Raw genomic sequence first — 18900 nt, 5'->3', positions numbered from 1 at the left:
TTCGTAAGATTTTCGTAAGATAGCAATGCCAATGAAGACAGTAATTTACGATAAATTATTGTCTTCATTGGAATTGCTATCCATTATACTGCCAGTCGAATAGTATAGTCTTAATTCTTTGCGGTTGAAATCTTCCTTTTTTGACGAGGAAATCCAAGTAAAATGCTTGAAAATATCGGTCATTATAAAATAAATTCAATATTTCCAGGGGCGCCGGAAGAAGTTTAGAGCGGCGAGGGCATTTGTATTTCATTTTATCTTAGCAGCGACACGAAGAGGAAACTCAAATTTATAATTACATGCGAACATAAGTGGATGTTTCTCTTTACAAGTACATTAATTGCAAATCCACGGGAGAACGTATTTTCAACAAGACGTGCATGTGCCAGTCTTCAAAATAAAGCTTCGGAACATAAACAATACAGTTCATACTCATTTAGATGCCTTGCGAACCTAAATGTTGTTCGATCGCGAAATTCAGAAGCACATCGCACTTTAAAAAGTATATATAGACTTTATAGCAGTTCAATTGATCAAAATGTAAATAAACCGCAGGATACGTTCACTTTGTCTTAGACTTTGCCTTTGGAATTCACGCTTATATAGTTATATTAAATCTTCAATCCTGTGCAAACTGCGACTAAGCCTAAGGGCCTAAGGCTAAGGCCGTATTCTCTGGCACGAAGTCACTTAGAAAAACGATTTTCGTTGCCCCCCTTCAGGCACCACTTGAAAACACCATAGAAAATTAGGATAAATAAAGTCTAAATTCACTTCTTTTCACCTTCACAAACCTGCAGTTTTCGAGCATTTCATCTTCGAAAAATAACTGAATTTGCATGTTTCACAATACATCGACGCCATTTTGATTCAGGAAATGTTAATGATACTTGGTGTAATATACTACATATATAGCAGTACTATAAATATAGCACTGAGTATTAAAATACTAGTATATTTCGCGCCAAACACACTTTTGACGACGACAAATAAAAACATAACATAACATATTTATAACCAAAGCTGCAAAAAAACTAATTAGCTGCCTCCTCTTGGTATAAATGTGATAATTATTATATATAAATCAGGTGGGGATGTTTATGTGCATCCGATCGAGTAATAAAAATGACCAGATCTCGCCAGACTGCCGACCCCTTCCTCCGCCCTAGCATAAAAGAATACATCTGCACGAGAGGAAGAGCAATCTAATAGGACTTTACATTTTTAAACCTTCTGTCATTTTTAATAACTTATACCTAAGTATGACATTCTAAATCACGCACAGAATTAACCCAAAATACACGCGAAAAATCATTATGTTGATGTAAATTGTTGAAAACAAGAGTGAACAATGTTGTGCTGCACCCTGTGAAATACATTGGCTCCAATTATACCAGAGACGGATCATCCGTGACAGTCTAGACGAACTTGGCCTTGGGCAAGTCTCTAGTTTGTCTGCTTGTAAACACGGGCAAACGGACGAATCCGCGCCGTCAACACAAGTTATCCGGATAGCTCGTCTATTAAGACGAATTTGAATGGGTACTTCGTCGAGACGCATCATCCGTCTGGTCGTATAAATACGAGAAGGGACGAACTACGGAAAATTTCGTCATAAAACGGCGTTGTGCACAAAGATTTATTGATTAAATTATTTAAATAATATTGAAACAGATGCATGGATAATATTGAAACAGATCTATCCGGAAAGTCTAGTTTGTTTTTCTCACGGGTGCATGTGTACATCTTGCAGGACAACCTCCTGCAAGAGTGAACAACATTTTGATGACTATGCAGAAATGACATTTATCAAACATTTATCACGAAAGTGAGCCCTGCGTGCTATGGTCTCGTTTCACGCAAAGACAATTTTAACTAAAGACATGGTTTAACCAAACAGTTGTATTCCAAGGAAGACTGTTCTATTTATCGTAATTAAAAAAGCGATCATGAATGCCATATTAATAAAAACATCGATAACCACGCTAGAATAAGCTTGACTTTTGGAATAAGCTTAATTTCCTTTAGCAAAGAGATTGCGTATTTCAACGTATACAGCGCTGTGCATCGGGCATGGATGCATGTGAGTTAATTTGCTACGAAACTACTGGTTGGTGACTAAGGCCATTGGAATTTGCAATATGGTGACTGGAAATTGGCGATTCTTTAGTATCTTCAGCAAGAGCTGACTTTGAGTCCTATAGATCCAAAAATTAATAACACAATCAATGAGAAATGCTGATAATCACTTCTGACAGGAGAGAGTATATATCAATGCAATTTTGCAATTTTACTAATTTCAGTCAGGAGCCAGTTGTATAAGAGACTAGTTAACTTTTAACAGTAGCTAAAGACAGAAGTGGCCAATAAGAGTCGTGTAAACACTTCTCCACATTTCGACCTGAGGGCCTTCGTCATGCAGGAGAACTCTCCTGTCGAAGGCCTCAGGTAGAAACGTCGAGAAGTGTTTTGTCTATTTTAGGCAGTTGTATATACCACATTTGATGCTAAGTTATTTGAAGACGCTGCCATACGCTGAACCCTAGTTATATGCCAAATGTGAAGAGTTTAACCGGCCCCGAGTCATTAAAAGAATGATTATACGCTTTTTCCAAAATAAAAACAAACATGAGTCTTTGATGCACTAATTCAGTAATGTCTGCATGTTTAGCTTCTGAACTACAGGGTGTATAAAAAAAATGTCCCAAATGTAAAATTTCCGTTTTTGAGGATATTTTGCAGAATTTGGCAAATTTTTGTGTTCCTAGAGATAGTTAAGACTTATCTGGTATACCTAGGCCAAGTTTGGTTTTTCATTAACAAAATTATGTTACCGGGGGGGGTGGTTCCTTTCCACTGATATTGAAAGGACTTGCGCGCGAAAATGTGAAGCTGAAATTGGGATATTATTTCGCTGTCTAAAAGTAGGAGAGCTTTTTAATAAACTGTCAAAGTTTCAGGAAAAATAATGCAAACTGGGAGCAACGCGCGACCCCTAAAAGTGACAAATATTTCATTGCGCGCAGTGGATTAAATGCATCGTTGATTTTAGCGTGACCGATCTCATGCAAATGAATAAATTAAAGCAAGAAACTGAACAAGAAGACGAAGCGATTTAATAACAAGATTTTTATTCTTGATGTTAATCCTCAACATTTCCACCATTTATTTCTAAGGCAAACTGCGGCTCGTCTGAGCATGGTAAACACTGAACGGCGAACCACATTTGTCTGTCCTGCCTCCTATTATCCATTTCGTTCGAAATTTTTTCTTGCAAATCACCTACGCTACCACCGGCAAATCTAGGCGAATGGACAGACAAATGGTTCGCTGTTCCGTGTTTCAGTATGCTCAGACAAGCCGCAGTTTGCTTAGAATGAAATGGTGGACATGCTGAGGATTAACATCACGAATAAATCTCTTTGTTTTTGTGTTCAGTTTCTCGCTTTAATTTATTTATTTGCCAAGTCTTGCATGAGATCGGTCACGCTAAAATCAACGATGCATTTAATCCACTGCGCGCAATGAAATATTTGTCACCTTTAGGGGTCGCGCGTTGCTTCCAGTATGCATTATTTTTCCTGAAACTTTGACAGTTTATTAAAAAGCTTTCCTACTTTTAGACAGCTAAATAATATCTCAATTTCAGCTTCACATTTTCGCGCGCAAACCCTCTCAATATCAGTGGAAAGGAACCACCCCCCCCCCGGTAACGTAATTTTGTTAATGAAAAACAAAACTTGGCCTAGGCATACCAGATAAGTCTTAACTATCTCTAGGAACACAAAAATTTGCCAAATTTTGCAAAATATCCTGAAAAACTGAAATTTCACATTTGGGACATTTTTTTGATACACCCTGTAGAATCATGGGTATCAAGAAATGTATGAAAAGTTGAAAGCCGTTTTCATACAGAAATATACCTTCATGAAGTTTGATACCTTGTATAATTTATATGGAAATAGTTATGCCATTTACAATTTCATATAGTTAGTAAACAGCAAAGTTTTTATATTTCATGCATTTCCAAGACAATGTGTATAGAATATTTAACGAAATGGGCTTATTTGATACCCACCCGAGTTATTAAATTAACATCATATTATTCGTAAAAAATAAACGCTACCTTGTTTTTGCTAAACTGGCAATAAAGCTTTTCCACAAAAAATCCAACAAGTGAATGAAGCATGCCTGAAATTATAAGAAATTCACCCATCAATGATATTTCATTTTAAAATTTTAGAAAATACAAAAACACTGCGATATTTTGACCTATATCACTAGTAGCTATAGGAATAAAAGTATATCATTTCTACCCTATAAAGAAAAATCACCGAGAAATTTGTTCATTGCACGATATATATTAGTTTTTCTAACAGTTCCAATAGAATTGGGAGTATCCTGATATTGGGTGAAAGCATTTTTTTGTGCACCATTTCAATTAATTGGTGGAATTTTTCAATGACGGGGGGAATTACAAAATTGGTACTCGCTGCAGAGGAGACATGCACGTGCTGATCCCTGATATTTACCGGGCAAGGAGAGTTTTTGTGGGTATGTCGATAAAGTAACGATTGAAAATCTCCGCAATAGTCGAGTTGTAATCAAGAAGTTTTCTTGTATATTGAAGAACGTTTCTGAACTACACTTGACTGACACGCTATCCGAATTTGACACCATATTCTATTTGCCAGGCTTCTTCCTATAATTATCTCGGAAATTCGATGAATAACCAATACACAGGTGATGCAAATGAAGTAAATAATAGCTTCATTTTCAACAATTTACGATTTCGAATTGATCGCTTTTACGCGATGTGAGATTGCTTGGATGCAAGAAAGAGTAACATTTTATGGAAGCTTTAAAATATAGCTATACACATACGAAAATGATATGGCAATAACAAATAATATAATGTCATCTTACCAGATGTTGCGAAAATTCCACCGACGATTCCACAAAGTCTGACCAAGAACTGCCAAAATGGTCGATGAACTTCCCTCACCCGAACCAAAATTGATGAAAGATCGTACTTAAAAAACACTCCTGTACAAAAAAAAGAATGATATAATTATCCACCACACGAACCTCAACAAGTTAAATTTTAAACATGTGTGTCCTTATCATGGACTTCACGATCAGGGGCCGTTATATCAAGCCCGTTTACCATAAGCGGTGGTTAAGTTCAAAATAGAAATCAAGTCTATCGTTTTATTCAACAAGCGAACTAAATATTTTCATCTTTATACAAAGATACTGCCAACAACTACATTTTCAGAGTAATTATACTGCATTTATAAATGTGCAAGACTGCATACTACATCTATATATGGGCTGGTGTCTTCTAGGATATTCTGCCAGGGAGTATTGTATGTAGAGTTTAGAGGTTTGTCCAATACTGTTTGATATTATTTTACAATATACTGCAGCTTTTACGAGAACGAAGAATTGATATGATCTCACAATAATTATATACTGCGGCTTTTACGAGAACGAAGAATTGATATGATCTCACAATATACTGCAGCTTTTACGAGAACGAAGAATTGATATGATCTCACAATAATTATATACTGCGGCTTTTACGAGAACGAAGAATTGATATGATTTCACAATATACTGCAGCTTTTTAGTTTTTACGAGGAAGAATTGATATGTTTTCAGTGAGCGTGAATGTCCATGCTCAGGTTGGAGTTCATGCATGAAACGAAAAATACTAATTACCGATAGTGAATAATCTTTTCCGTCGGTATCCTTGCGGGAGTATTGAACATGTATGAGAGTAACTACATGTCCAAATGCACTTATTTAAGTATGGAAAGTGATTTTAGGTACAGTTGTACAGTATTTGCAGAAATATCAAAATAACCTTACCTGAAACACCGTGGCTTCCTCCTGCATGATTAATTTTTCGAGACTAAAAAAATGAGATCAGATTACAACAGTTTTAAAGATTAAACACAACGTCTTTGGACATTTACAGCAATAGCCACTTCTCATGTAGTATAAACTACATTATATCGACTAACGCAAGGTTATAGACAGCGGGTGAGCGATACAATAGGGTTCTTTATTCATGTGAGCTTAAATCAAACCTTGGCCACACGGGCAATTTTCGACAGCGACCGTCTTCTCCTGGTGTATGTTATTGAGTAAATTCACCAGTTTACTTCTCCCCGCGCTTGCTTATATTTCAGTACATGCATGCTGATTCTTTTATGCCATCAAATGGTAGAAAGGAAGAACAGTGGAAAATAGTGGGAAATACATTACTCACCCTCTGTGTTACAGAGTATTGGTTTGTCTTTAATTCATTTCGCCAACTTAGCATTTTGATACTTGTAGGAACGATCTATTTGAAGCAGATGGACAACATGTACATTAATTAACAAGATACATACTGCATGCAAGTTGTTTTTACATGCAATACCCTTGTTTTCGTTTTCATATATTGACTCAATAAACAATACTTTAAGGAATGCTCTTTTATAAAATATTTATTAAAACACCAGCATTAGTCTCGAAGAAGAAAACCGTTTGTTCTGGTCACAGACTAACTGGCACTGCATATGGCGCAAGGAAACGGCGTCTCAGGCGTATATAGCTATATAGGACGTTTTTACTGTAATCGATATCATAAAAAATAAACAACACAAATTTACCTTAATATAATAATGATAAGTGTGAAGATCTAAATTCAAAAAAATAAATAATTGATTTTTGTAGCAAGTCATAAGAACAAAGACTGCATTGGAAAACTCTGCACATGCCGATCGCTTACGCAATACCATTGAATGAACACCACATGATAATGATGGGCTAGATTTATAGCAGGCATACAAAGGTTCGCGCCTCTGCGAACCTGCCGCTGCCAGTTGTATAAAAGTGTAGTTAACTTATAACTGTAATTAAGGACAGAATTGGCCAATCAGAGTTATCTATTTCTGAGTTAACTAGAATTTAACAATGCAAAATGTAGCCACTGTAAAGTGTAAACGGTTTTACAAAGCTGGCGCCTAGTCACTAAGATTGCTAAAGGGATCGTAAAATATAATTCGTCCTGCTATATTTTATTGCCTTACTTAGATCACCACTGAATAATTGTGGGTGACCCGAATGTTAATGCTTAGAAAACTAGCTGTTTGTTATCAGTTTGGCCTGTGCCTTCATGTCAGGCATGCAAGATAATGCGATTGGTAAAAACTTACTGTTATGGGTAACTTGAATATCACCATCCAGAGCGCTAATAACTCCAGGCACACGAGGTCCAAAAGAAAGGTGATCAATACGATGTGTAAAATTATACTCTAAAACACAAAATAAGCTGGTAAATTTTGTGATCAAAAACTGGGAAGTTCAGCACAGATTTCGAACGAGGTTAAAGTGAAATGTAAAGCCCGCCGTGCACGAGAGCTATAGTATACCTTGCGAGGCTGTTAGCTAAGCAAGTTTCTCTCGTGTGCGAATAGTTTTCATGCGAAATCCGCCTCAGGAAGCAAGATTCTCGTGTGCGGATGGTTTTCGAACTGAGCTAACGGTCTCGTGAGGTCGTTAGCTCAGCTGATAGCTCTCGTGTGCGGCGGGCTTAACGCGTTACCAACGAATTTTATGCATCATTAGCAGTCGCGTGACGGAAATATTATACATACAAAGCCTCGTTTGTGGGGTAAATATACTTACTCAGACCTACGCAAAATAAACTAGCTGTAAAAATAAACCTAACTTGCGCTAAAAAGTTTCTTCAACACTTCCAAACAAACCGCGAAGACCCTCGTTACATGAATTTGGAAATTATATATCAATTTCGTCCGTTTCGGCCTTGGATCTCTTAACAGGAAAAGTTATATATAGCAACGTCGAAAACCTGCAGAACGAATCACAGATTTGGGTGAGAAAATAAAAAAGAACGAATTTTGGCCGGTTAAATGCGTGTAAATTCGCTCAGCCTGGGTAAACGCAGACGTGCAGTTAACAAGAAACATTCCTCGCAAACGCAAAATGATAAGAAACCCTGCACTTACCATTGGAAGGTACAAAGGCACTTAAATGAGCGTGACCTCTTGGATGTGGTATGGACCTGCATAGAATGAAAAAAAAACGAAGTTGGATTTTCAGTATAATTATTATATAGTATAGCGACAACCATGCAGTAAACTCTATATAACTAAATCGATAAAACCATTCAAGCCAAATTGAATCCGATTTCAAAACTAATCACTAATCGCTTATAAGTATAGTTTCAAAAAGGACCAGAGAGAGTGTCACGGAGTGACAAAGTATGTCTTTGAGCAAAAATGTAAAGACATTTTCCGTCTGATAAAAATAACTTCCACGCAGCCTTAAATTTAGCTATGTCACAAGTAGCCTAGTTGATAATATTTCCTGTTGTTCCATTATATAGAGGCATAAAATCGAATCAAAATTTGAGCCATTGGTGACGATTGATTTTTTTTTTAATTTATTCCAAAATGAAAAGAAATATATAGGTGTAGATCGTACAATATCGCCGAAGTATATTCAAATTCTTCCACTGTAGCCAGGTAAGTTTCTTTTTAAACTGCACGTTAATCAATTTTATACATACATTTACTTTTATGAATGTATTAAAACAGCCGAATTAAAACGGTATTACAACTGCCTAGAGTAGTTAGACAGCGGTGTTCAGGGGCCGGTTGTTCGAAAGGCGTTTAGTGGTGGATAAGCCGAAGTTTAAAAATACTCTCGTGCCTCTTTTGTATGACCGAACCTGCATTTTATGCAGTTAATATGTACTTCCAATGACAATTACACTATTTACATCGAAATCTTTGATCTCAGTTGTTTAATAAATAGATAATTTGGTTTTCCATTTTTAACTTATCCACCGTTTAAGCTAAACGCCGTACGAACAACCGGCCCCTGACCTTCGTCAGGACTCAGGAAAGCTAGTGTGAGTAGTCGTTAATTCTCCTGAGATAATCTGGTATAAGTCAAAAGGAGGCACCCCATATATGCAATCAACCTGCTAAGTCCTTGTGCATTCGCTATAAAGCTAATGATATTAGCACTGATATAGCTAAAACCGAGAATCTCTTGGGGTATGCAGAAAAACATTTTGATTGTATACTTACTTCCCAACAGTTACATGAAAGTTTCCCGCCACTTTATTCACGGCGAAAGAACCAAAAAATCGACAACTATCCGGTTGACTTGAAGATTTCTGCAACAAATCATCCCTACACAACAAAACATCCGATAAACGTTAGATATAGTGTAAGGTTCATCATAACCTCAATATGCATTCCTTTGATTTCTCAATCGTTCTATTCATAAATGATTCCTTTAGAAATCGAATTTAACGATCAAACCGTGAATGTTGCGAAAAATACAATTCACGACCAGGCGCAGCCCGCGCAGGACAGAAAACAAACTAACGTTTCGTAAGGTTCGGGTAACGTTGATAAAAACCTGCAGTTAAGGCGCTGTTACACTATGCAATTTTACTTGCAACTTGCAATGCAATTAGCTAAAATTTTGAGGAATGTTAATTTTGTAAAGAGTGTTCGAAATGTGATGAAAGCGTTAGCAGATCCTAAAAAATGTTCGTATTTGTCAACTTTAGCTAAATGCCTCAGGAGTGGAATTGCATTGCAAGTTGCAAGGAAAGTTGCATAGTGTAACACCGTCTTTAGTCATCTTGCTAAAGCTTTTTTCCGACATTTTCAGGCATGCAAAGCATTCTTATGACGGTTTATAAACGGGGGCAAATATTGGTGTCGATCGCTGCAGCCCTATATAGCTACTAGGTACAGGTCTGCAGGTAGGCATATAGAACTGTCTTACCGCTGTGGCATCGCTGTGGGAATGTTTCTTTCAAACAGTTCAATTTCGTTGATTGTTCTGTAACCTTCCTTCGTTGACTTCATCTCTTGGAATTTCCTAATATTTGGCAGTAATTATAAAGTCAAAAAATGCATGTGCAAACAGTATACGATCGGAAAAACAACGACTCTCTTTAGGCGCAAGTATAGCGTCTTCAGGTATGCATTGCAGTGACCATCTCGCAGCGAAGGTCTTCATTCAATGAAAACGTTTATGCAAGAACTCGCAGTGAACTTGCAACTAGGCTTTGAGGTAGCAAACCGCTTTCTTTGTGGAGAGCATTTCGAAATGACGTACGTCTTGTATGCATGTACAGTAGACGGCAATTTACGGTTATATTCTATAATATTTTGAACTGTTTCAATAAATAAACTAACCTTAGCCATTCCTTTTGATTTTCTGCGAGTTCAAAGAAAGTCTGAAATGAGTAAACATATAGTAATTATTTGTTATCCCTTGTCAATATATACCATTAACCTCCAGGGACGCCGAACAGGGGGGGAAGCAGGAGCAGCTGCCCCCCTTGCCTTTTACCAGCAGGTGCAAGGGGGGCAAAAATGCCCTTTCAAGTAAAGGATTAATTACATTCTATATCCGAAGTAGAAGTGCAACAAACGAGCATCAAGAATAACGCAATCGTCTAAGACACAGAAATTATCTTGGAAAGAGAAAACACGTCGTTACGAAGTTCAACTGACGATGTTTTGCAAACACTCTTTATTATTAATGCGCTGCTACAGGAGTGCCCTTTCACAAAAATCTGCCCACTTTGCCCTCGGATCGTTCCGGCGTCCATGTTAGCTATATAACCTCACAATTTCAGGGATGCGAACACACGAAACAGGCAAGAATTGTCAGATCAAAACCGACGAGTATTGTTTCACGCGTATTGAGCACGCTTATGAATTTGTGTCGTCTAAAACCGTCATTCTAAAGGAACGAATTGCGGATACGAGAAACGTGTAACTGGAAAGCAGCCTGTTGATTGATAGGAGAAGAAAAGAAGAAGAGCTTCGTGGTGAAATGAAGTGCTGCACGTGTCGGAGTAATCTAAAGCCCGTTCTCCCCTAGCCGAATTTATTCGCGCAACGAAGCGATATCCGAAATCCCGTGAGGTGATTGGTTTGCGAAAAAATTCGCCGCTAAAAGTAGAATCGCTTCCTACTCTTCAACTGATCGCGCGAAAAAATTCGCCTAGTGGAGAACATAGGAATAGGGAGAAATAACTAAAAAATCAATCCAAAGTTATTATTTTCTTACAGCTTCTTCTTTTATATTCTCCCCTTCAATTGTTGCTCCTGATAAATCCAGGATGTCAGCGCCAATATCTATGAAAAATATCGTCAATTATTCATTACATACTTACAGTATACAACATACTGTACATCATCTTTTATATCCAATTCTAACTTTAACATTGTGTAGCTACTGGCAGTAAGGTTAACAAGATTTCTAAAAGGACCATCAGTTCAGGAACAATATTCTCTCTCAGCATTCGTACATAAAAATGGATAATTACAGCAAATTTAAGTCATGTACATATAACTCTTAACTTTGATCTTACTGTACTGGCTAAGTCTGAGTGATACCTAATACTAGAAATGACGTTTTGTTGGTGTAAAACATGGTAGTATTATTTTCCAAATAGGTACTTTCATCAAGAACAAAAAGCTTTGTCTTAGCCACACAAGAAAACCTTTTTTTTGCAAGTAAGATTACTTATATACTTGTTTTTTGTAAAACAAATGCATTTTAAAAATTGCAAATTAGTGACCTTCACGGGGCTCTGTTTAGATTTTAGCATTTTCTAAACCAACTTTAGGGTTTTTGACACACAGTAGACTTTCCCTAGATTCATCACTACAGCTGTGCTGTTCCATGTATTGCAAGGATTAAAATAAACCCTGAAATATCAGCAAGCAAAATGACCAGTCAACTTTAGCAAAGCATGATCAAAATGGCTTTTTTGGCATCACTAGTACAAAAAATTAAACCAACCAAATCGGTGGACCAAGTCCTATCTTCTCAGATAACTAGTTATATATATTTAAGATACCCGTACACAGCCCTATACAGTTATCATATATGTACCTTGGCATTGCATAGCAATAGTAATGTCAACATTGATCTGTAGTTTACTGTAAAATAAATTTAAAAAATAGTTTTACACATTGAACATGGCATACTGTATGTATTTAAATCTTTAATATTTGCATGCTGACCCTCTCTACATGTGCATGCATGATTAGTAAAAGCTCAGTCTGCATGAACATGCCAACTTTACACATTGTACCGACTAAAAGATAATAGGTATATGGTACCCACCAGATATACTGTTTTTAATTCAAAAACAAGATATAATATAACAATTACATAAATAAAAACAAAATGTTTTTAAAAGACTGTTTATATATATAGTGTAGTATAGTGTATATCCAGTATTGCTTTGTGCTAAGATATCTACAGTACCGGCCAAGTGGTATATTATTTAGATACAAATATCTGCTTTTTGGAAGCAAATTAACAACTTAGTTTGCAATCAACACAAGTTAAAAAATACATACCTGTCTGCATCAGCATCGACTTCATAGTTATATTGAATATCTGTAGCCCGGTAATATTGAAACTCAGAGATGATCAATATCCCAATGAAGAGAAATGTCAGGATAGAAACTAGAAAGGGATTGTGCAAAGGAACTTGTTAAATACACATTTTATTAATTACCATTACATCATGAATTGGATATTCATTAAACAGTATTCACAACCATACTCAATTCTCAGGGATTCTGTACGTAGTGGTCGGATGAATTACAATTTAGATAAGTTTAATAAATAAATGTATAACAATTGGTGATCAAGGAGGAAACATTTGTTTATTGTCACAGACCAAGTATTAGATTGAAGGTCAATAAACTTTGACATTATTTGTATATACAGGTTTCTAAAATCTTGCCTAATTGCTCTTCAGGCAGATTGGCCCACAGTGACACCAGGGAATTTCCCAATGCACCCCTCGTATTTATGCTGATTGGGACCCCATTTTCATTGATCATTGGTTGTTGCTCATGTTTGAGCTTTAAATGGCACCCCGTATTTGAGTTTTCCTGGTAAATGCTCCATATTATGCTAGTCCACCATGTGTTCATACAATCAGATAATGATTTTACAAGGTCAAGTCTTCAGCAGCCATTAATTCAAATTATGAAACCTAATTGTCCAAGGTGCATTATGCATCTATGTCCTCAGTGTGGTGTTACAGTGTGAGGTATACATATTTTTTATAAATTGGTAGTGTAAAAACAGCTGGTACCCTTATAAAATTTATCCCCAGCTATGAGGAAAATTTCAGTAGCATAGACAGAAAACCTAATTGCTTAAACCAGAAGTGTTACTATGTGTTATACTAAATTTTTTAAAAGTTTTCTCCCTAGTCATTAGTAATATACCACATTTTATCTTCAAGTACATTTTTGATAAGTTATTGCAAGATGCTGCCAGCTGCTCCATGGCTATTTTGGAACTCGGTGAAACTGGATATAAATTCCAGTTAAACACACAAGTAAATCACAAAGGCTGAGCATGAACCATTGCTCCACAAAAATGAGTAGGTTACACGTAAACGGGTCTTTATAAACTGAAGATCAGAAGATATGGATTTGGTCAGGGTAATGATGAGTCAACGTTTGCATCTTCAGAGTTCCGAAACTATTTTAGCCAACTAACAGACTAAATAGAGATCTATAACAAAGATCTGCCTAATTTGGCAGGGAAGTGTAAAGTTTAATATTCCATTAGAGCATTACAACCTGTTCCGCCACTAGCTGTGGTCTTTTGATAACTTTCTGGCACCTTGGGAAATGCATCCAAATCTTGTATTACTTTGAGATGTTTCCTCTGTCTCAATTCACTGCCGAGTCGCCTCATACTCTTAGCTCGGATACCTTTTTTTACAGCGTTAAATAATTGTCCATTTACATTGTGAAAGATGTGATAAATTTCGCCAAAAAGTTAAAAATCTATAAAAAGATAATAAAAGAACAACACGGATCGATATCCATGTTTGATTAATTCAGCTCGTGTTTCATAAATAATGGATCTATCCCCATTTGTTCTATTATGTCCTCGTACTGGAAGTTACTTTTGCTATAAAGTGCTGCCGACGAGATATCTTACTGGGGGGGGGTACTAAAATTTTCCAGAAGGTAATTATTGCATCAGAGCTATGAAAAGACATCCTTATCTTTGAAAAGGCATCCTTATATAAACATGAAACGGTATCATTGGTGAATATAATAATATATCAAACAACTCGGAAAAGCAATTGCAAAATACGAAATTTCGATCTGCATGCTACCACATTCTGTATCCTTATCGATTTTTTTTATTTACATCTACATTTATTGCTCTTCAACACTTTCGTATCAAGAAGAGATTTATTAATTAAAGAAATGCAATTATGTTTTCACACTTTTATATTATCTAATTAAAGCATGCGGTTTGAAACACTTATAGCTTGTTTGTAACTTTGTAATAAAAAGGTCTAACACACAACATAAATCATAACATAAACTGATAACATAAATCATAAAATGCATGCCAGCTTGTTTATTTTACCTTTGAGGTTTATTTTACCTTTAAGGTAACCTTTCACTAGCTTTTCTAACCACATAGTCATAATCATTTGTAAATACTATCTCCGCCTATCGACCATATAAACCATGACTACCGATGCAACTATATATCAAGACGAAAATTCCTATTTATTATTGTATCTAATGTCAGAAGGTTTTGCTACCTAAATATCATGTATCTAAAGTTTAACCAACCCCCCCCCCCACACACACACACCCAGACGAAAACAAAAACTCTACACCTACGTGACTAACAATCAATTGCTCAGTTTTATCAACTAAGGCGGTCACCTTGTGTACGTTTATAGGGAGTCTGAGTAAAATGACTCTGAGGTATTTATGACACCCAGTCCGTTGTAATCACCGCATACCGTAGAAAATGATTTCACGTCGATATTGCAACTTTAGTGGGTCCACAATTGAGTGTGAAACAGGCAATTATATATGATTCCATTCCCTTTGAAATCCCACCTCAGAAAGAGCGTAAAATGTTCAATAAAAAAAATCATCAAAAAAGCACTCCGCTATTTTTGTTAGTTATCGGAAAAAAAGACAGGGACAGATGTCTCAATTTCACGGTTTGGTACACGGGCAAAGAATTTTTCTCTATTTGAGCTCAATCAATATTCTCTTGGAATAATTGGTCCAAAAGTTGATCCAACGTTGATGAAGTCCATCACCAAAAATCGCGAAAGTAAAGGCCATGTTACACGGTGCAATTTTTCTTGCAACTTGCAATGCAATCCAACTTTTAGAAGATTTAAATTTGTACAGAGTATTCAAATGTAAGCGTACATGGAGCGTAATAAACATTAAAGTTTCGCGGTTGCCTGATTTACCTCTCTCAAAAGTAGAATTGCATTGCAAGTTGGAAGAAAAAATGACCGTGCAACATGGGCTTAAGGGTAGAAATAAGCGGTATCAAAAAATAGGGCAACAGAATCGTTGGCATGCCTGTAACAGTGTTTCATTAGCACTGCTAGTAATATCGTGGTGAATATTGAAGAAAGAAAAGGAAATGAATTTGATACAGAATTTTGATACAGTGTTCCCAACTTTTTAACCCTGTTAGGAAAAGCTAGTAGCTTAATATTGGTGCATGGACTGGGCCTAAGTGTATAAATATAAAATAACTATAAATATATATTACGTTTTGTCAGATAAAGATTACATTTATGCCTGCCGAATCTTGGAACTTTAGTCTAATACCTTTCGAAGTGCGTTTTCAAGTGCTTTTGATGGTTTATGCATTGATTTTTGCAATCATTTGTACAGACGACAAAACTTGCCAAGTCTAAGTGAATCTTCTCAAGTGTTAATTTGGGATAATATAAATTACAGTTGTGTATAAAATGAAAAATAAATTATCCAAAAGAAATGATAAAAGCTAATATTTAGAGGAATAAATGAAAATATATATTTCAATCAATGAAACATTATATGATGATGACATTGCATTGATGATGACATAAGGCTATATTGGGACAAAACAATGACGACTGATTAAGTGAGTTCATGCGACCATGTCACCACAAAGAGCATGTTTTACGAAATTATAATTCGGACCTAAATTTAACCACTAAAGAATGTTTCGCTATGATTTCTTTGCTACCTGCTTTGCCACCTTCTTATGCAAACTAAAGTTGTGTTTTTACACCAGATAGTCCTCAGATTATTATGAGCAGAACCGATGGACAAAATTCCGCAGGAAACAACAAACTGCTACGTTCGCCGGTAAAACGACCCAAAAAAATTAATGAGAACAGTGTTGAGCAATTTTGGACTTTTAATGAACTATAGTAATTTAAACTTAACGAAGTATATTGACCGCATTATCCACTATAATAACTTATCTTTTCTGAGTAACATAGTTCGATAGGTTCACTGGTAACTTGGACAGCGAATACGCCAAATAGCTCTGTAGTTGGAACACCATGTTGATGTGTCTTGTCAGCTTAAATTAGCATTGATTGTCAGGTGTATTGCTCTATATAGATTTATCCTTCTTGTCTCTCTTCAGTATTTGTGTGCTATCATTGCCGTCTAGCTGTGCTCAGACTACACTTGGCTAAGGGAAGAACTAAAACTAAGTTATTTTCCTGTACGCAGTACAGTGCTTAATGCATTGTAGCACTCGCTATCGTGGTTTGTGGTCGAGACCTTAATTGTAAGGTGTGGATTGCTATTTGCTTACTCATGTGCGCGACTTTATAAGTTCGTCGAGAAAACGCGGCTAAAACGTTGAGCAATACAATAGCTGCTTAAAGTTTTATATTTTCACTCTATATGTATTGTAAAAACTAAAAGGCCGCTATATAATTATGTGGGTGGGCGTGGAATTGAAATTAGTGCGCAAGCGACACCCATTTAATTAAATTGTCGCTAATTTACGATAATCGGTTCGCAAAGTTAATAGAGTCTCCTTGATGATGACTATATTTTCATTCGAAATGTATTAATACATTTTTTTCCGTTTTGAAAGTTTACAAGATCAAAGTGCAAAGCACATTAACAACGCGCTTTCAGTTATGCCGGATCTCGAAATAATATTTTCGAATACAAACCTACCAATGCAACAATGCGATGGGACTGATTGAAGTTGTAATAATTTATTCAGCCCTTCCACCGATATGCCACGGAATGGAAATGAAGTATTATTGTTATAAGAAATTATTTCTAAAATGTAGAATAATATACTCAGCTGGAAAATATACTCAGCGACAACAAACGATATTCGCCTTATGAATTCCAAAGGTCTGTTCACACCATCGAATTTTGTTGGATTCAATTCACTTCTGATGGATGTTTTATAGTCTGTTGTCTTGTAATGTATATGAGCAGAAAATCCACCGAAGTCAAAGCACTACTGCTTCATCGATAACCGACTATATTCCATACGTCAGAAGTGAATTGGATCCAACAAAATTGGATCGCGTGAACAGACCTTAAGAGTTTCCCGGCAGAAGGATGCAGCCAAGCTTCCACTATAGCGTGCATGGGCATGAACAAAAACCCTTTCTGTTGAATATTTTGTTAAACAAAGTGCCGTATTGCATAATAAACCACTTTCTCTCAAGTTTCTCAACCTTGCAGAGGAATATCACCGATCGGCCTATTGTAAAGATCTATAGTCCAATATTTCATTGAACAAACCTATAATTATAGTGTTAGTTACTAAATAAGAAGTTATTTTTTAGTGTGTGTGTGCGAGTTTCGCACTTCATGCTTGCATGGCGTCTTAGACTCAGAGAAGATTAATGTCGGAAGCCGTTTGTATCAAGCATAAAATAACACTTTTACGTCTCTCTTGAATGAGTCAACTTGAATATTAGCCCCTGATTACAGTAGTTGTAAACATGCCGTATCGATAAAGATAATTTCCCGACATATCAGTATTTCTTATCGGTCAAAATGACTTATTGATACCCGGCGACACTCGCTTTGATAACACTCGCTTTCTTCAGTTCTCGTGTTTAAATGCATGCATGCATGTGTAATGAATATACTTGGAGAGACGTAGGACGCCTAGCTATAGGACTAGGCGCTTTCACATAATTATATCTTAACATTGCGCGAATGGAGTGCACACGCGTCAGTCTGTTAATTACCAGACTGATTTAAGTTACTTTACAAAGCTTAAAACACTAGGCATATATCTATATTTTAGTTTATTAGTTTATGCTTGTTGGCAATTTAATAAAGCGTCTTCAACTATAAATACTGTTTCAATACAATAAAACAGACTTTCCTTTGTCAGCAGGTGCTCGCTGACGATGCATGAAGTTTCTGATCTCACGAGGAGGCGATCAGCGTTCTTTAACGAGGCGATGAGCGTTCATGCAAGAATATCGATTCATGCAGTGCTTCTGATGCGTTATTTAATAAAAAATTCCTCAATTCAATTTTACTAAAAATCATTAGAAGAATTTTGTATAATACGACTCGTTGTTTTACCGGCTTTGGATATTTGACATCTGCATAATTATTTAATGAGAAGTCAGTATGTCTAACAATATTTCAGTGGCCATATTATTGCTTTGAAAATTGCCTTGAAATTGAGTTGAAAAATGCCCCATGGCGTGACAATCATGATCAAATTATAATCCAATTTTAATTGCTCTATCTTTTTGCGTCGGGTTTGTCTTGCCAACACTAGCAAATGTTTTTTTAGTATATATAAATGTGATATTACTGAACATATTTTAGGCGGTTGTTATATACAGCATTAAGTGACACAGGTTATTTTTTGGCAAGATATCGAACTTCAAATGTACGATTCATATCGTCCATTCTTTTCCATTCCCATATAACGTCGTTTTAAAAACATGCCTTCATGAATTTTACAAATAAACGAATTTTCATTTTAAACGTCAAATGCTAAGTGTAAAATGTTAAACGGCCACTC

General features: G+C 36.2%; 1 protein-coding gene across 2 annotated transcripts; it reads right to left on the bottom strand.

The window, feature by feature from the left end:
* Nucleotides 1–1062: 1062 nt before the first annotated feature.
* LOC114533994 (endoplasmic reticulum-Golgi intermediate compartment protein 2-like) lies at nucleotides 1063–13915 on the bottom strand. Of its 2 annotated transcripts, none has more exons than XM_028555631.1 (15): nucleotides 12818–13764; nucleotides 12426–12534; nucleotides 11953–11999; nucleotides 11122–11189; nucleotides 10239–10279; nucleotides 9823–9918; nucleotides 9111–9215; nucleotides 8022–8077; nucleotides 7209–7307; nucleotides 6663–6691; nucleotides 6278–6352; nucleotides 5875–5917; nucleotides 4927–5046; nucleotides 4127–4191; nucleotides 1063–2198 (listed from the first exon to the last, which is right to left on the bottom strand). In XM_028555631.1, exons 1-15 carry the CDS (start codon nucleotides 13008–13010, stop codon nucleotides 2097–2099), a joined length of 1248 nt encoding a protein of 415 aa, XP_028411432.1. In that variant the 5' UTR covers nucleotides 13011–13764; the 3' UTR covers nucleotides 1063–2096. The 2 variants fall into 2 exon arrangements, with proteins under 2 accessions (XP_028411432.1, XP_028411434.1); XM_028555633.1 differs by having other exon boundaries at nucleotides 1066–2198; nucleotides 13671–13915.
* Nucleotides 13916–18900: the final 4985 nt, after the last annotated feature.

Source organism: Dendronephthya gigantea, unplaced genomic scaffold (assembly GCF_004324835.1).
Source record: "Dendronephthya gigantea isolate DGI-Jeju-01 unplaced genomic scaffold, DenGig_1.0 000096F, whole genome shotgun sequence".
Taxonomy (NCBI): domain Eukaryota; kingdom Metazoa; phylum Cnidaria; class Anthozoa; order Malacalcyonacea; family Nephtheidae; genus Dendronephthya; species Dendronephthya gigantea.
This window is presented reverse-complemented; position numbering and strand designations above follow the sequence as displayed.

Bases quoted from the DNA above. Each gene is read 5' to 3' on its own strand.
- LOC114533994 (XM_028555631.1), bottom strand. From the start codon at position 13,010: ATGAACACATGGTGGACTAGCATAATATGGAGCATTTACCAGGAAAAC. The intron at 8,078-9,110 runs GTAAGTATACAA...CATTCTATGCAG, and splicing joins TTTCATGTAACTGTTGGGAA to GTCCATACCACATCCAAGAG. The intron at 4,192-4,926 runs GTAAGATGACAT...TTATAATTTCAG, and splicing joins TGGAATTTTCGCAACATCTG to GCATGCTTCATTCACTTGTT.